This window comes from Vulpes vulpes, chromosome 12 (assembly GCF_048418805.1).
Source record: "Vulpes vulpes isolate BD-2025 chromosome 12, VulVul3, whole genome shotgun sequence".
Lineage (NCBI taxonomy): Eukaryota > Metazoa > Chordata > Mammalia > Carnivora > Canidae > Vulpes > Vulpes vulpes.
Window position 1 is genome coordinate 84,580,179 of NC_132791.1, and position 12,196 is coordinate 84,592,374.

Below are 12,196 nucleotides of genomic sequence, written 5' to 3' on the forward strand. Positions count from 1 at the left end.
GAGCCACCCAGGCTTCCCACATGTATAACTTCTTGCAAAAGTTTTTTTACCAAAAATGTCACTATTTGTATTGTAGAATTATGCCTTTTAATATATGTGAACCTCTTTTCATTCTTTTGAATGTGGTATAGCATTTCAGGCATAGCATTCTGATGTGCCATATGAGTTTTTTAAAAAAATGTAAATAAACAAGGCGAATTTCTGGTGACTGCTGGTTGTCCCTGTCTTGTGGCTATTAGCTCCCCTTCCTAACTTTCACGTCAGACTCCCCATGGGTTGTTTCTGACAGACAGATGCTACCTTCTGTGTAATTTTGGTTTTCCTTGTACAATCCTTAACAGATACTCCAAACCCCTTCCTTTGGAAATGGTGCTTTTTCTTTCTGGCTCTACACATATCAAATTTCACATAGGTAAAGACTGTCAAGTCTTTCTTTTTCTAAAAACAAATAGTCCACTTTTTTTTTCTTTCACTTATATTCACCAAGTTTGTTTCTCAAAATCCCTATTATTTTTTTGTTATTGTTGTCTGGATACTCTGAAATATTCCCCATCTTTCTTTGGATCCACAAAGCTGTTCTTGTAGAAGGATGAAGTCTGAATTTTAAGTACATTCTAGTTAACAACTGGTTTGATAAACACTAGTCGCAGAGTCCTTGGATTCACTGCATGACCCTGGTTTTTTTTCCATCAATAAATGTGTAGATTGTAGTAAGTGATCATTAGTTTGTTTTCCTTCTAAAATTCTGGCTCTGTCTCCGAACTAAATAGACAAGAAGGTAAGTAGTAGCATGTTCAATCAGTATAGCACGGGTCTTTCCAGAAGCCACAGAGTTGTCTTCCCCAGAGATTCCAGTAAGATGGTGCTGGAAAGAAGCTCGGTGTGGCCCCTCGCCTGCTGCTTCACTCAGTGTGATTTCCATACTTCTCAGTCCACGCAGCATTCACTTCCTCACACTCCTCTGTCTGCTTTTTATGAGCTAGAGTGGGAGACTTTCAGAGTAAGAGCACAGAATCATGAAGTTAATCATAGGAAATTTAATTCTATTTTCAGTCTTCCAAGCCAGAGCAAGGAGCAATCAGACTTTTTTTTTTTTTTTTCCTTTAAATGATGTGCTGATTAGTTTATAACCGTGGGAGTTCTGAGTGGTCCTGCAGAACCAAGAATGCAGATTCTCTTCTGCACCCCACAGGCATTGGAATGTGGGACAGGACACATTCCTCAGTGTCCACATTGATTGAAGAAAGAAGTCCATTAAATCATTTCTTCCTCACTAGTATGAAGAGCTGGTATTTTGGGATTTTTTTTTTTTTCTTTTTTAAAGATTTCATCTGTTTATTCATGAAAGACACAGAGACACAGGGGGAGGGAGAAGCAGGCTTCCTGTGGGGAGCCGAATGTGGGACTCCACCCCAGGACCCCAAGATCACGACCTGAGCAGAAGGCAGACGCTCAACCACTGAGCCACCTGGGTGTCCCTGTTCCGGGTCTTTAACACAGCACAGGTGGTTTTCCAGTTAGGATTCTGCAGACTAACAGCCTCCAGAGTGAATCTCTATACAATCAAAAGGTAATACGGAAATTTCACAGATTGCTCTGTGCGTGATTCTTGCTGTTCTTCTCTTGCTCCTGCTTATCCCAGGACTACGTGGTGACTGTAACAGAAGAGCTCCTGGAGTTCCTTTCTGACGGAGCCCTGGCGATTGAGGTGTGGGGCCACCGCTGTGCTGGGAATGGCAGCTCCATGTGGGAAGTTGACTCTCTTCATGCAAAGACGAGAACGTTGCATGACAGGTTCGTACTTGGCTGGGCTGGATGCAGGGTGACAACTGGCACCAGGACAAAGGCTAAGGGGAGGAGTCCCCAGACCTGTCTCCTCCTTTGGGAAATGGGAAGGATAAAAGGAACTAGCAGGCATGGAGGACATTCAATGGCGAAAGGAAGGCCTTTTCAACAAACAGGACTAGAACAACTGCATATCTCCCTATAGACAAAACCTACTTTGATCTTGGCCTTCATGATACACAAAGCCTATTTTGAGATGGATCAGAACCTTCAATGTGAAAGATAAAACTGTAAAGCTTACAGAAAAAAAACAGGATATTTTCCCTTTTTTCCCCCTTTTATAGAACAACATTTATACTCCAGATCCAGCTACCAAGGAGTACCTGTTGTGCTGTGGGTAGTGGCTATGGATGCCAGGCCTCTCTGGCTTCCCACCCTCTGTTCCATGATGGGGGTGGTGGTCAGAGAGGCTTTGGGGGCCACGGTGCTCACGTGGTGAGACACAGACTTCTTAGGGCCAGTCTCATCATGTGGTCCCTGGGAAGCACAATCTTCACTTTGAGGCCCAGCTCACCCCATCTGAGCTGCACATGGCACACTGCAGTGTCACATAGCAGTTGACAGGGTCCCCATGGAGAGTCAGCAGGGCATCCACAAACTTCATGGATGTAGCCCTCTGTCCTGGGAGTTTCCTAGATACCACAACCTCACTGTTCTTTGGCCCCACTCTCCACGATGGACCATGGCACACCATTGCAGGCCCTCCACACAGCAAGGCCTCCTGGGAGCTGATCATGCAGAGACTCTGCCTGGGTCATAGCACACAGACTTCCCATGGCCACCCTTCCAGCATAAAGCTCTCCACTGCCCTCAGGAAAGCCAAACCTCTGCTGAACCACTGCAGTCAATTCTCAGATCCACCAGCCCTTTTCGCCAAAAATATCATGCATCCTGGTGGCCAAGATAATAATTTTTGTTCTGGTTGTGTAACTTGCACCTCAACTCCAGAGTAGCCATCTTCAGCCAGCTCCTGAATGAGAAACTCGTTCAATTCAGCTTTGAAGATGCCTTGGGCCCCAACTCCCTCTTCTTGGAAATTTGCCCCACCATATTGCCCCGCAGGAGACCTTCTTATAAAGTTGATCCTCTGCCTCTTCTGTGATCCAGCGATCCACTTCTAAGTATCTCCGCAAGAAAAATGAAAACATAAGTCTGTAAATAGACTTGTTCACAAATGTTCTTGGCAGTTCTTTTTGTAATATCCCCAAACTGCCAAAAACCCAAAGGTGTGAGAACGTTTGATAAGCCAATTGTACCACTAGTCACGTAATAGAATATTACTCAGCTCTAATAACAAGGAAAAGGACTATGGCTCCCCATTTGAATGAATCGCAAAAACATGATGCTAAACCAAAGAAGCCAGACCTAAAAGAGCGTACTATCATTCCCTTTCTGTGAATTTCTAGAACAAGCAGAACTAATCTCTGGTTATATGGCTGCTGTGGGATGCTGTGGATATTGAATGGGAAGGCCATGAGCAAACTTTCAGAGGCACATGGTGGGGGTCCTTACAGAGGTGTGTGCATTTTCACAATTCATCAAACTCTGTGCTTGATATCTGGACATTTCACTGAATATAAGTTATATACCTCAATAAAATAAATACAAAAGACGTATACCATCTGGTTGTTTTGAGAAGTAGGTAAGAAAATCTACAGGACGCACATAGCATGATGCCCAGCCCATAGTAAGTGCCCAGTGGATAACGGTTCATTCTTACTTCTCATAATGTCCCTGGACGGTGACACTTGTTCACTGGAATGTGTTTTCACAGGTGGAATGAGGTAACACGAAGAATAGAAATGTGGATCTCCATATTGGAGTTGAATGAGCTAGGGGAGTACTCTGCGGTGGAGCTTCACCAGGCAAAAGATGTTAATACGGGAGGCATCTTTCAACTCAGACAGGTACTGGGCTTGCTTTTGCTTGTTGGGTGTTTTCTTTGGGTCCCACGCTTTCACACTGTTTTTGGGAGTTCCCCAATTATGTGCCTCTGTATTCCCTGATTCTCTTCCCTTTCTTTGCCGTCTTCCCACACTCTGCCATTCCCATTCCTGGCACTCACTGGTGCATCATGCCCCCTGCCCCACCCCCACCTCTACAGGGTCATTCCCGGAGGGTGCAGGTCACTGTGAAACCTGTACAGCATTCAGGGACCCTGCCACTCATGGTCGAGGCCATCTTGTCTGTCTCCATTGGCTGTGTCACCGCCAGGTCCACCAAACTGCAAAGAGGGCTGGACAGTTACCAGGTAAGACGAACAGATTTGAAATAGTATGTAACGAGGCTTGGCTAATGCAAAGTTAAGGCAGTGATCTTGATGGAGACCTTTGGGGAATATGACAACTCCTTTTCTTGACCTTGTATCTGCAACTCTCCCTTCAAATTTCCATCTATTGCCTTTTTACTGGATTTTAAATACTATACCAGCTTAGTGTCCAGTAATAATAATTATATTTGTAAACATACATATGAATGCTATGTTCCTCATTTACTTTACATAGATTTCATTTTCTGTCTGGATCCAGTTATGTTGGATATTTAAAGCCACTTGTTAACTGGCCTGGTCCACTTTTATTAATACAAAATTGCCCCCATACACTGGCATAATTAAGCAGGTCTTTGAAAGCTTTTCTTTCTTTCTTTTTTTTTTTTTAATTAGAAGTTGTCTTCACGATCATTTTTGCCCATTAAATCCTTTTTTTACTAATTCTTCTGTTCTCATTTTTAAAAATTGACCGTGATAGGGCACCTGGCTGGCCCAGTTGGAAGAACATGCGACTCTTGATCCGGGGGTTCTGAGTTTGAGCCCCACGTCGGGTGTAGAGATTTTTTTTTAAATAAATAAACAAGTATTTTTTTTAATAAACAAGTATTTATAAAAAGTAAAGGATGAAAGGATCTAAGACTTGATCTTCATATTACCAGTCACAGCTCTTTATCACTCTGTGAGAATAAACTTTAAGATTAGGAACTTGTGGGGATCCCTGGGTGGCTCAGTGGTTTAGCGCCTGCCTTCCGCCCAGGGCATGATCCTGGAGTCCCGGGATTAAGTCCCACATCGGGCTTCATGCATGGAGCCTGCTTCTCTCTCTGCCTGTGTCTCTGCCTCTCTCTCTCTCTCTCTGTCTCTCATGAATAAATAAATAAAATAAAATCTTTAAAAAAAAAAAATTAGGAACTTGATTGCAGTGGCCAGGAAGAAGGCATGTACTTTTGCTCAGTCCCTAGTTTACTGTCAGGTATGAATTAGGGACTGGGAAAATCAGCCCATTGAATTCTGGCTCCCTCACTGCACATGAGAGAGAGAGCTCTCCCTGCTGTGACAGGAGGAAATGTTTCTTTGTGGAGTCTGCATGGAAGCCCAGCCCGTCTTGAGAATGATTCATCTTCTGTCTCAGTTTCCTTGGGCTCCCTGGCATTCAGGCAAAGACAGCATTCAGGCAGAGACTGCTCTGAAAGCAAGAAGGAGCATTGGCTTGGCCTATGAGGCCTTAAGAAGGCATAATTTTGTCAAATACCGCCTTCTCTGTCTCAGGCCAAAATCGCCCCTGGTTCCCAGAGCCCGGGAGAGTATGAAGGAAGGTATGAGGACAGTCTGCTATTTTGGGGCAGCCCAGCCTTCTCACCCAGATTTTTCCTCATGTGTAGGGTAGGAAATTGGGTTGTATGGATTCTCATCCCAGCTGAGTCCCTCACTCGGCCTTCAACTTTGGGGGTGGCTGCAGGGCCTGGTAGAAAGGTCGCCAGCCTGGAACCAGGGGGCCTGGATTCTTTTTTTTTTAAGATTTTATTTATTCATGAGAGACACAGAGAGAAAGGCAGAGACATAGGCAGAGGGAGAAGCAGGCTCTCTGCAGGGAGCCCAATGTGGGACTCAATCTCAGGACCTTGGGATCCTGCCCTGAGCTGAAGGCAGATACTCAACCACTGAGCCACCCAGGCACCCCAGGACCTGGATTCTCAAGTGTAGCACAGCCTTCCTGGTTACCTTGTTGGGATCCTCGAATTCCCCTTCTCTCTTCTCCAGAACGATGAAGTAAGCTGAATAATTCCCTGAGATCCCAGTCTATACTAAAATTTTGTGGCTTAATAAATCTCTAATCTTAGATAAAACTTTGAATTTGCATCCTTAATCATGACCTATGAAACAGGTATCATCAGCTGACTACATATTCCCATTTTTAGGAACCTTACAAAGATTGATTATATGCACTTTTAAAACCACTCTCCTCCTGAGTTAAAACTGATTTTTGAGGGGATCCCTGGGTGGCTCAGCGGTTTAGCACCTGCCTTTGGCCCAGGGCGCGATCCTGGAGTCCCGGGATCGAGTCCAGCATTGGGCTCCCGGCGTGGAGCCTGCTTCTCCCTCTGCTTGTGTCTCTCTCTCTCTGTCTCTCTCTCTCTGTCTCTCTCTCTCTCTCTGTCTATTGTGAATAAATAAATAAAAATCTTAAAAAAAAACAAACTGATTTTTGTCAAAATTCGAGCATTACTTCAATATTAGGTATGCATTTAATAAGTTAGTTATTCAAATGATAGTAGTGGTTTCCAAACTAAAACAAAAGTTCATATTTGAAATCTATGCAGAGAGTAAGTTTCACTGTATTTTTAAAGCACTTTTTTTAAAAGCAGTATATTTTGAAGTATATTTACGTATGAGAGTAATGTAATTATATTTTTAAAGCATTTGGGGAAAAAAACAGTTTGTCTTTTTACTACTAGACCATTTCACTGCATGTTTGAGTATTACCCCTCCAATAACCATATAAAAAAAAGACGATTGTTACATGGGCCGGCATTCCTATTGAATAGAACTCGCCACTGTATAGATGGTTATTCCCCTACAAATAGGAGTTTCTCTTTTCTTATGTCTGAGGAAAATAGTCCCAACTAAATCCTTTTATTTTCAACATGGTGATTTTGTTTTGCCAAATGTTTTTGTCAAAATGGTTATTGCAAACTCTTGCCATGGGTTTAAGACAGTTCTGATTTTTCTCAACTGATTGGTGTGATGCTAGTATAACCAGTAGTGGATAACAGTAGGTCCATATATTCAACATGGCGGGCTGTGTTCTTGTGGTAGTAGTACAAGGCACCACCTTGTCTGTGAATAGCCTGAGGCTCCCAGTGGGCTTTCACTTGTGATGATTTCCTCCTTGCATGTGGTGTAGTGCAGGGAGGAGGACGCCAAGTGGAGAGACTCACAACCTGGCTTCCAGTCCTGACTCTACCACCACTGTGTGATCATTTAATTCTCCAGGAGCCCTGGCTTGCCTCATGGCTAAGACGTCGAACAATAGAGTCTAGTTTTGCCATTTTGTCTAAATCCATTCCAAATCTCAGATAGCCCACCTAGGAATGCATACCCACCCTTCACATAATAGGGTAAGGCCTGGCCCAATGATGTTGATTCCTAGTCCCATCTAAGAGAGTTCTTGTTTTTTAAATGACTGCTTTCTTTATTAAAAACATGAAACAAAACTCAAACTCAAATTCTTAATTATAGACAAGTGTATTAAATCCACTAAGCCTTTCTCACAATTCACTTAAATGTTTTATTATACTGGTGTTATGTGGTTATGTGTGCTGTCCATTATAATGTGAGTGTTACGCTTAAAGAATTATTTGTGTGCTGTTTGAGAAACAAAATGCATGTCCTTTGTGTTTATTTTTTTCCTACCAGAGAGATGATGAGGATGGTGATGATATGGATAGTTATCAGGTATCACTGCTGCTGTCATTCTGTGGCATGGGGCACAGCTACTGCTAATTGCCAGCATCTGCAAAGCAGAGGGCAGGGAGGAGGAAGGAGGACCATCGAGGAAGAATACGCAATTTTTCCCTCGCTCTGGACTTGCTTTAAACATAATCGGGGATACAATACTCTTTCTATAGATTTCTCTGTCCGTTCAAAATTTGTGATCAAATACTGCACTGCTGCTGTGTCATCTTGAATTACCTTGTAAAGACTTTCTTCTATTTTTTTTTGTAAAGACTTTCTAAGCAAGACCATTATTGCTGTATTAAAGTAATGATTTTAAAAATCGTGCAACTATCCATCCATAATCCTTAAGTAGAATTTTGTCTTCTCTATGCAAAACTGCACTTAGCTCCTCAGCCAAGAGAGTAGTATTGTTCTAATATACTGTTTTAGTTTAAAAGTCTCTTGCTGGATAGGAAATTGAAAACATTTCATGCACGTTGCTTAGCTGTGGTTAGCCAGTTTCCTTCTCGCATTAGGACCAAGCTTAATTGTCCGTAACTTGGAGAATTTAAATCTCAGCTTTTTCTTTCCGGAAATTTAGAAAAAAAAAATGCAACTGCAAACTTGTATCTAGTCAGCACTGGCTGGCCTGCTGCCATGGAATGTGGAATAAAAGGAACAGGCAAGGCAGCAAATCCGGGTGAAGTGTTCTGGGTTCCGTCCCCAGGCTTTGTAATGATTCTCCAGTTTTCCCAGGGTGCTTTCCTGCCTGGAAACGGTGGGTACTTTGTAGATAAAACCTCAGAAGTCCTCTGCTGTCTGCTCTTGATGTCTTCAGGGTTAGACTGGAATTAGGCAAGTCAGAGAGTGTTTTGAGTAGAATTGATGGGTTTCTTTCCCTCATACCTTTACTAAGAAAGAAAACAAGCAAACAAAAACTTCAGGGGAAATGCCAGTCTCCCCTTGGATCTCAGCAATGCCATTAACTAACGTCCTGCCGCTGTGTGTGCGCTTCCTGCCGCGTGGTTCACGGTGAAGTCCCAACAGCTGCTTCTGGGAGTTCTTAAAGCATGGCTGACTGCATGTTGGGTGTTTGCATGGGTGATTTTTGGTGAGCCTTATGGTAGAGGTTGGAGGTAAAGTCTTTACAGCAAGTTTGAAAGGTTCTCTGCTGATCTATTCTTTGCATTTTAGAAAATACATGTTTTGAGGCCATTGAACGATAAACTATAAAATGCCTGTGTTTTTGTGTTTTTTTTTTTTTTTTTTTCCATTCCATTTGCTTTTCCATGGTTTGGGCTCTGTTCATGATGTCCTTCTGCTTGGAATCACACATCCTTCAAATGAATAGCTCAATTTAAATACACACACACGATGTAAGAATCATCCCAACAGCTGGTGTAGTTTGAGCTTCTCTTGCTTTTATGTATAATTATCCTTTTGGAAATCCAGGGGCTCTGATTTCTGAGTAATGGGTTCCTCAATCAGCATGCTGTGTTTCTGAGGTCTCTGCTTTCTTGCATATTAATCACACAGCAATGTTCAATGGCCTTTCCTAATGAAAACCCTCCTGATCAATGTAAACATCTTTGTTAAAAAAAAAAAAATAGTCGTCTGTGTATTCTACAGGAAAATGTTTTCCCTCCCTGATGTCAGGAAGAAGACTTAAACTGTGTGAGAGAGAGGTGGTCTGATGCACTCATCAAACGACGAGAGTACTTAGATGAACAGATTAAAAAAGTCAGCAATAAAAAAGGTATGTGAGGGGCACCTGGGTGGCTCAGGGGTTGAGCATCTGCCTTTGGCTCAGGTTGTGATCCTGGGGTCCTGGGATCAAGTCTCACGTTGGGCTCCCTGCAGGGAACCTACTTCTCCCTCTCCCTATGTCTCTGCTTCTCTCTGTGTCTCTCTCATAAATAAATTAAATCTTTAAAAAATAAATTTTTAAAAAGCTATGTGGAATTAAACTCCCTCCTGGGAGTAGCCCTTTCACTCCTAGACAGTGGTGACAGGTTTTCTTCCCTCAGTTGGACAGTAACATATGAGTGTTTTGACCATCTTAGTAACAATTACAGATAGTAAGTAGCAAACCCTTTTGTACAGTGTGGGATCTGAAAGTAATAAGTATTCATGAGCCTGTCCTGTGAACTGTGACATTAAACATTAAACTCCCATTTAGTTGTGATGAATGCAAATGCAGTATCTCTGGGTTCTGATCTCATTATAAGGCGTTCCAGGCCCAGAACCAGAGGCTGACAGCAGCTGGGGGGAGGTCCCTTCTGAAACCACAGCACTTGCAGGTCAGCGCCTGGCTCCTGTTGGGCGGCAGCCATGCACTCAGTGTGGGTGAGTCTGAAGCTGGCCTGCAGCTCCCACGGCCACTCAACTCTAGGGATGCAGTTTGCTTCTGCTGGCAGCAGCTGCTAGAGTTCCAGGGTAGAGCTGTGTTCTTAGAACCCTTGGTCTCTCATCCTATGATCCATTCATTGTGGTTGGTTCTGCACCAAAGGACACATTATGAATGTTAATCCGTTCTAGGTAGAAGTTAGCACAGGGGTCCCCCTCAGTAAATCTCTGTGGCTCAGCGTTCTTGGTGTCAGTTTGTGGATGTGCTCAGCTTTGCTCATGGAAACTCACTTTGACTCTACCCAGATAGCTCCAGGGTTTAACTATGAATCAGACAGTTTGCAAACATGTTAAATAAAATCTCTTCTGTCAGGAGCATAAAAGACAAAGTTAGTTTTACAGAATATGGTATGTGGTGTGTTTTAAACCTCTGTAAAGCGGTGTATACTCAAAGCAAGGCAACATTCATCATTTCATTGGATCTTTCCAACAAGTGTGTAAAGTAGACATGACTTGTATTGTCCCTGTTTGACTACTAGGAAGCCCGGACTCGTCTGTTGAGTAACTTCCCCAAGAGTATAGAACCAGGAAAAATAACCTGTGTTCTCCTCCCTGTCCCAGTGCTCTTTCCGTGTCCTTTCCTTGAAAGTCCATTGAGTGTCCTGGACTCACCAACCTTGTCTGGGTGCTCAGGCTGGAACATCGAAGCCTCATCTCCTTTTTTTAAACATCATGGATGTTTGAGCCACTTGGGGATGTCACCAAGTGAAAACCTATTTGTTTTATTTTAAATTTGGAAATTGTCTTTTCCCCCATATTGCTGCTCATCCAGTCATTTTGTCCTGCAGAGAAGACGGAGGACGACATGGAGCGGGAAGCCCGGCTTGTGGAGCAGTGGGTGGGGCTCACTGAGGAAAGAAACGCTGTGCTGGTGCCTGCACCGGGCAGCGGGGTCCCTGGGGCGCCTGCCCACTGGTGAGTGTCCTTTTGCCTACGCAGGCTGGACAGGATGGTGCGGATGGCCTGTGCTGGTGTCCCACGAGTGACTTTCCAGGACTGTCACAGTATATGCTAAGTGCCATGAGCTGCTTGGGGAGGGGCCACCCAGCTCTTGTGCAGCTGACTTGCTCTCCCAGGAAGCCAGCGAGCATTTATTTGTTACTATTTGTCCGGGAAGCAAATACCACACGTCTCAGTTTCTCCACATGAGCAGCTTGGACAGTTTTCTGATCTCCAGAAATTCTCTTATGTTGGCCTGAAAGAAGGGTGTTTCCAGAATCCATGTGAAGAGGGGAGAAAACATATTTTCTTATGAGCCCTCATGCCTGCTCAGTTTGGTCATAACATAGAGTCCGCTCTTGAGCACTAAATAACCATGGCCAGTCAAGTGATTGATCGGTCCATCCCGATGCAGATCAGAAACAGCATGGTCCCCTAGGCTCTGGACTCAAATAAATCTGGATTTAGTTTCCAGCTGTAGCTCTGTAAGTGTTAAATGTTGACTTCTCTGAGGCTTTAATCTATGAATGGAGCTCCATTTTTGGTACTATTTTAAGGATTAGAGATATTGTATTAAAAACACCTTGCCCATGATCCCCATTTGTTAAGTGGTGACTACTCTTGCTGCATCTGATTCTCATTCTTTTTGCAAGAATATATCCTAGGACGCCTGATGGCTCAGTGGTTGAGTGTCTGCCTTTGGCTCAGGTTGTGATCATGGGATCAAGTCCTACATCAGGATCCCTGCAGGGAGCCTGCTTCTCCTTCAGCCTGTGTCTCTGCCTCTTTTTCTGTGTCTCTCATGAATAAATAAATAACATCTTAAAAAATATACATATGTTCTAGGCATTTAGGAGAAATCTGATTCCTTTTGAACAGAGAATGTACATGCCCAGATAGTCTCTTTAGGGTAGGCATAGAAACATCAGTGGTGTTATTTGTGTCTATAACAATAAAGGGAAGTATAACGGATTTGATGGTATTATGAAACCAGAAAATCTGAATTTGCTGGCACTAAATTTGTAATCTGATGTTTCTCCCTGCAGATTGTCCCGCTGTCCTGGAATCCTGCAGGGCACACATGCAGTCTGTCTGCCAGCCGCATGTTGCAGACAGCCACCTCATTCCCTGAGGCCCTGTCTAGACCGTCTCTCTCCTTACCCCAGTCACTTTCATTTGAGTCATTTCCAAACTTTAGATTGTCTCAACTGTTTGTAAGATGTGGAGTCCTCAGTCCTGTCCCTAGGTATTCTGATTCACAAGAGAAAGGATGGGTTCAGGACTTTTCATTTTCAGAGT

General features: G+C 43.5%; 1 protein-coding gene and 1 pseudogene across 5 annotated transcripts in view; one reads left to right on the forward strand and one right to left on the reverse strand.

Moving 5' to 3' along the window:
* Nucleotides 1-12,196, forward strand: part of KIF13A (kinesin family member 13A) — a 208,387-nt gene that overhangs the window by 174,343 nt on the left and 21,848 nt on the right. For 3 of the 5 annotated variants that reach the window (XM_072729060.1, XM_072729062.1, XM_072729064.1), the window contains 6 exons: nucleotides 1,643-1,794; nucleotides 3,620-3,752; nucleotides 3,950-4,096; nucleotides 7,532-7,570; nucleotides 9,209-9,308; nucleotides 10,747-10,873. In XM_072729060.1, coding sequence (XP_072585161.1) covers nucleotides 1,643-1,794; nucleotides 3,620-3,752; nucleotides 3,950-4,096; nucleotides 7,532-7,570; nucleotides 9,209-9,308; nucleotides 10,747-10,873 — 698 coding nt within the window. The remainder of the gene's footprint in view (nucleotides 1-1,642; nucleotides 1,795-3,619; nucleotides 3,753-3,949; nucleotides 4,097-7,531; nucleotides 7,571-9,208; nucleotides 9,309-10,746; nucleotides 10,874-12,196) is intronic. The other 2 variants (XM_072729061.1, XM_072729063.1) reach the window with 1 other exon arrangement.
* LOC140594805 (small ribosomal subunit protein uS3-like) lies at nucleotides 2,155-2,895 on the reverse strand (annotated as a pseudogene).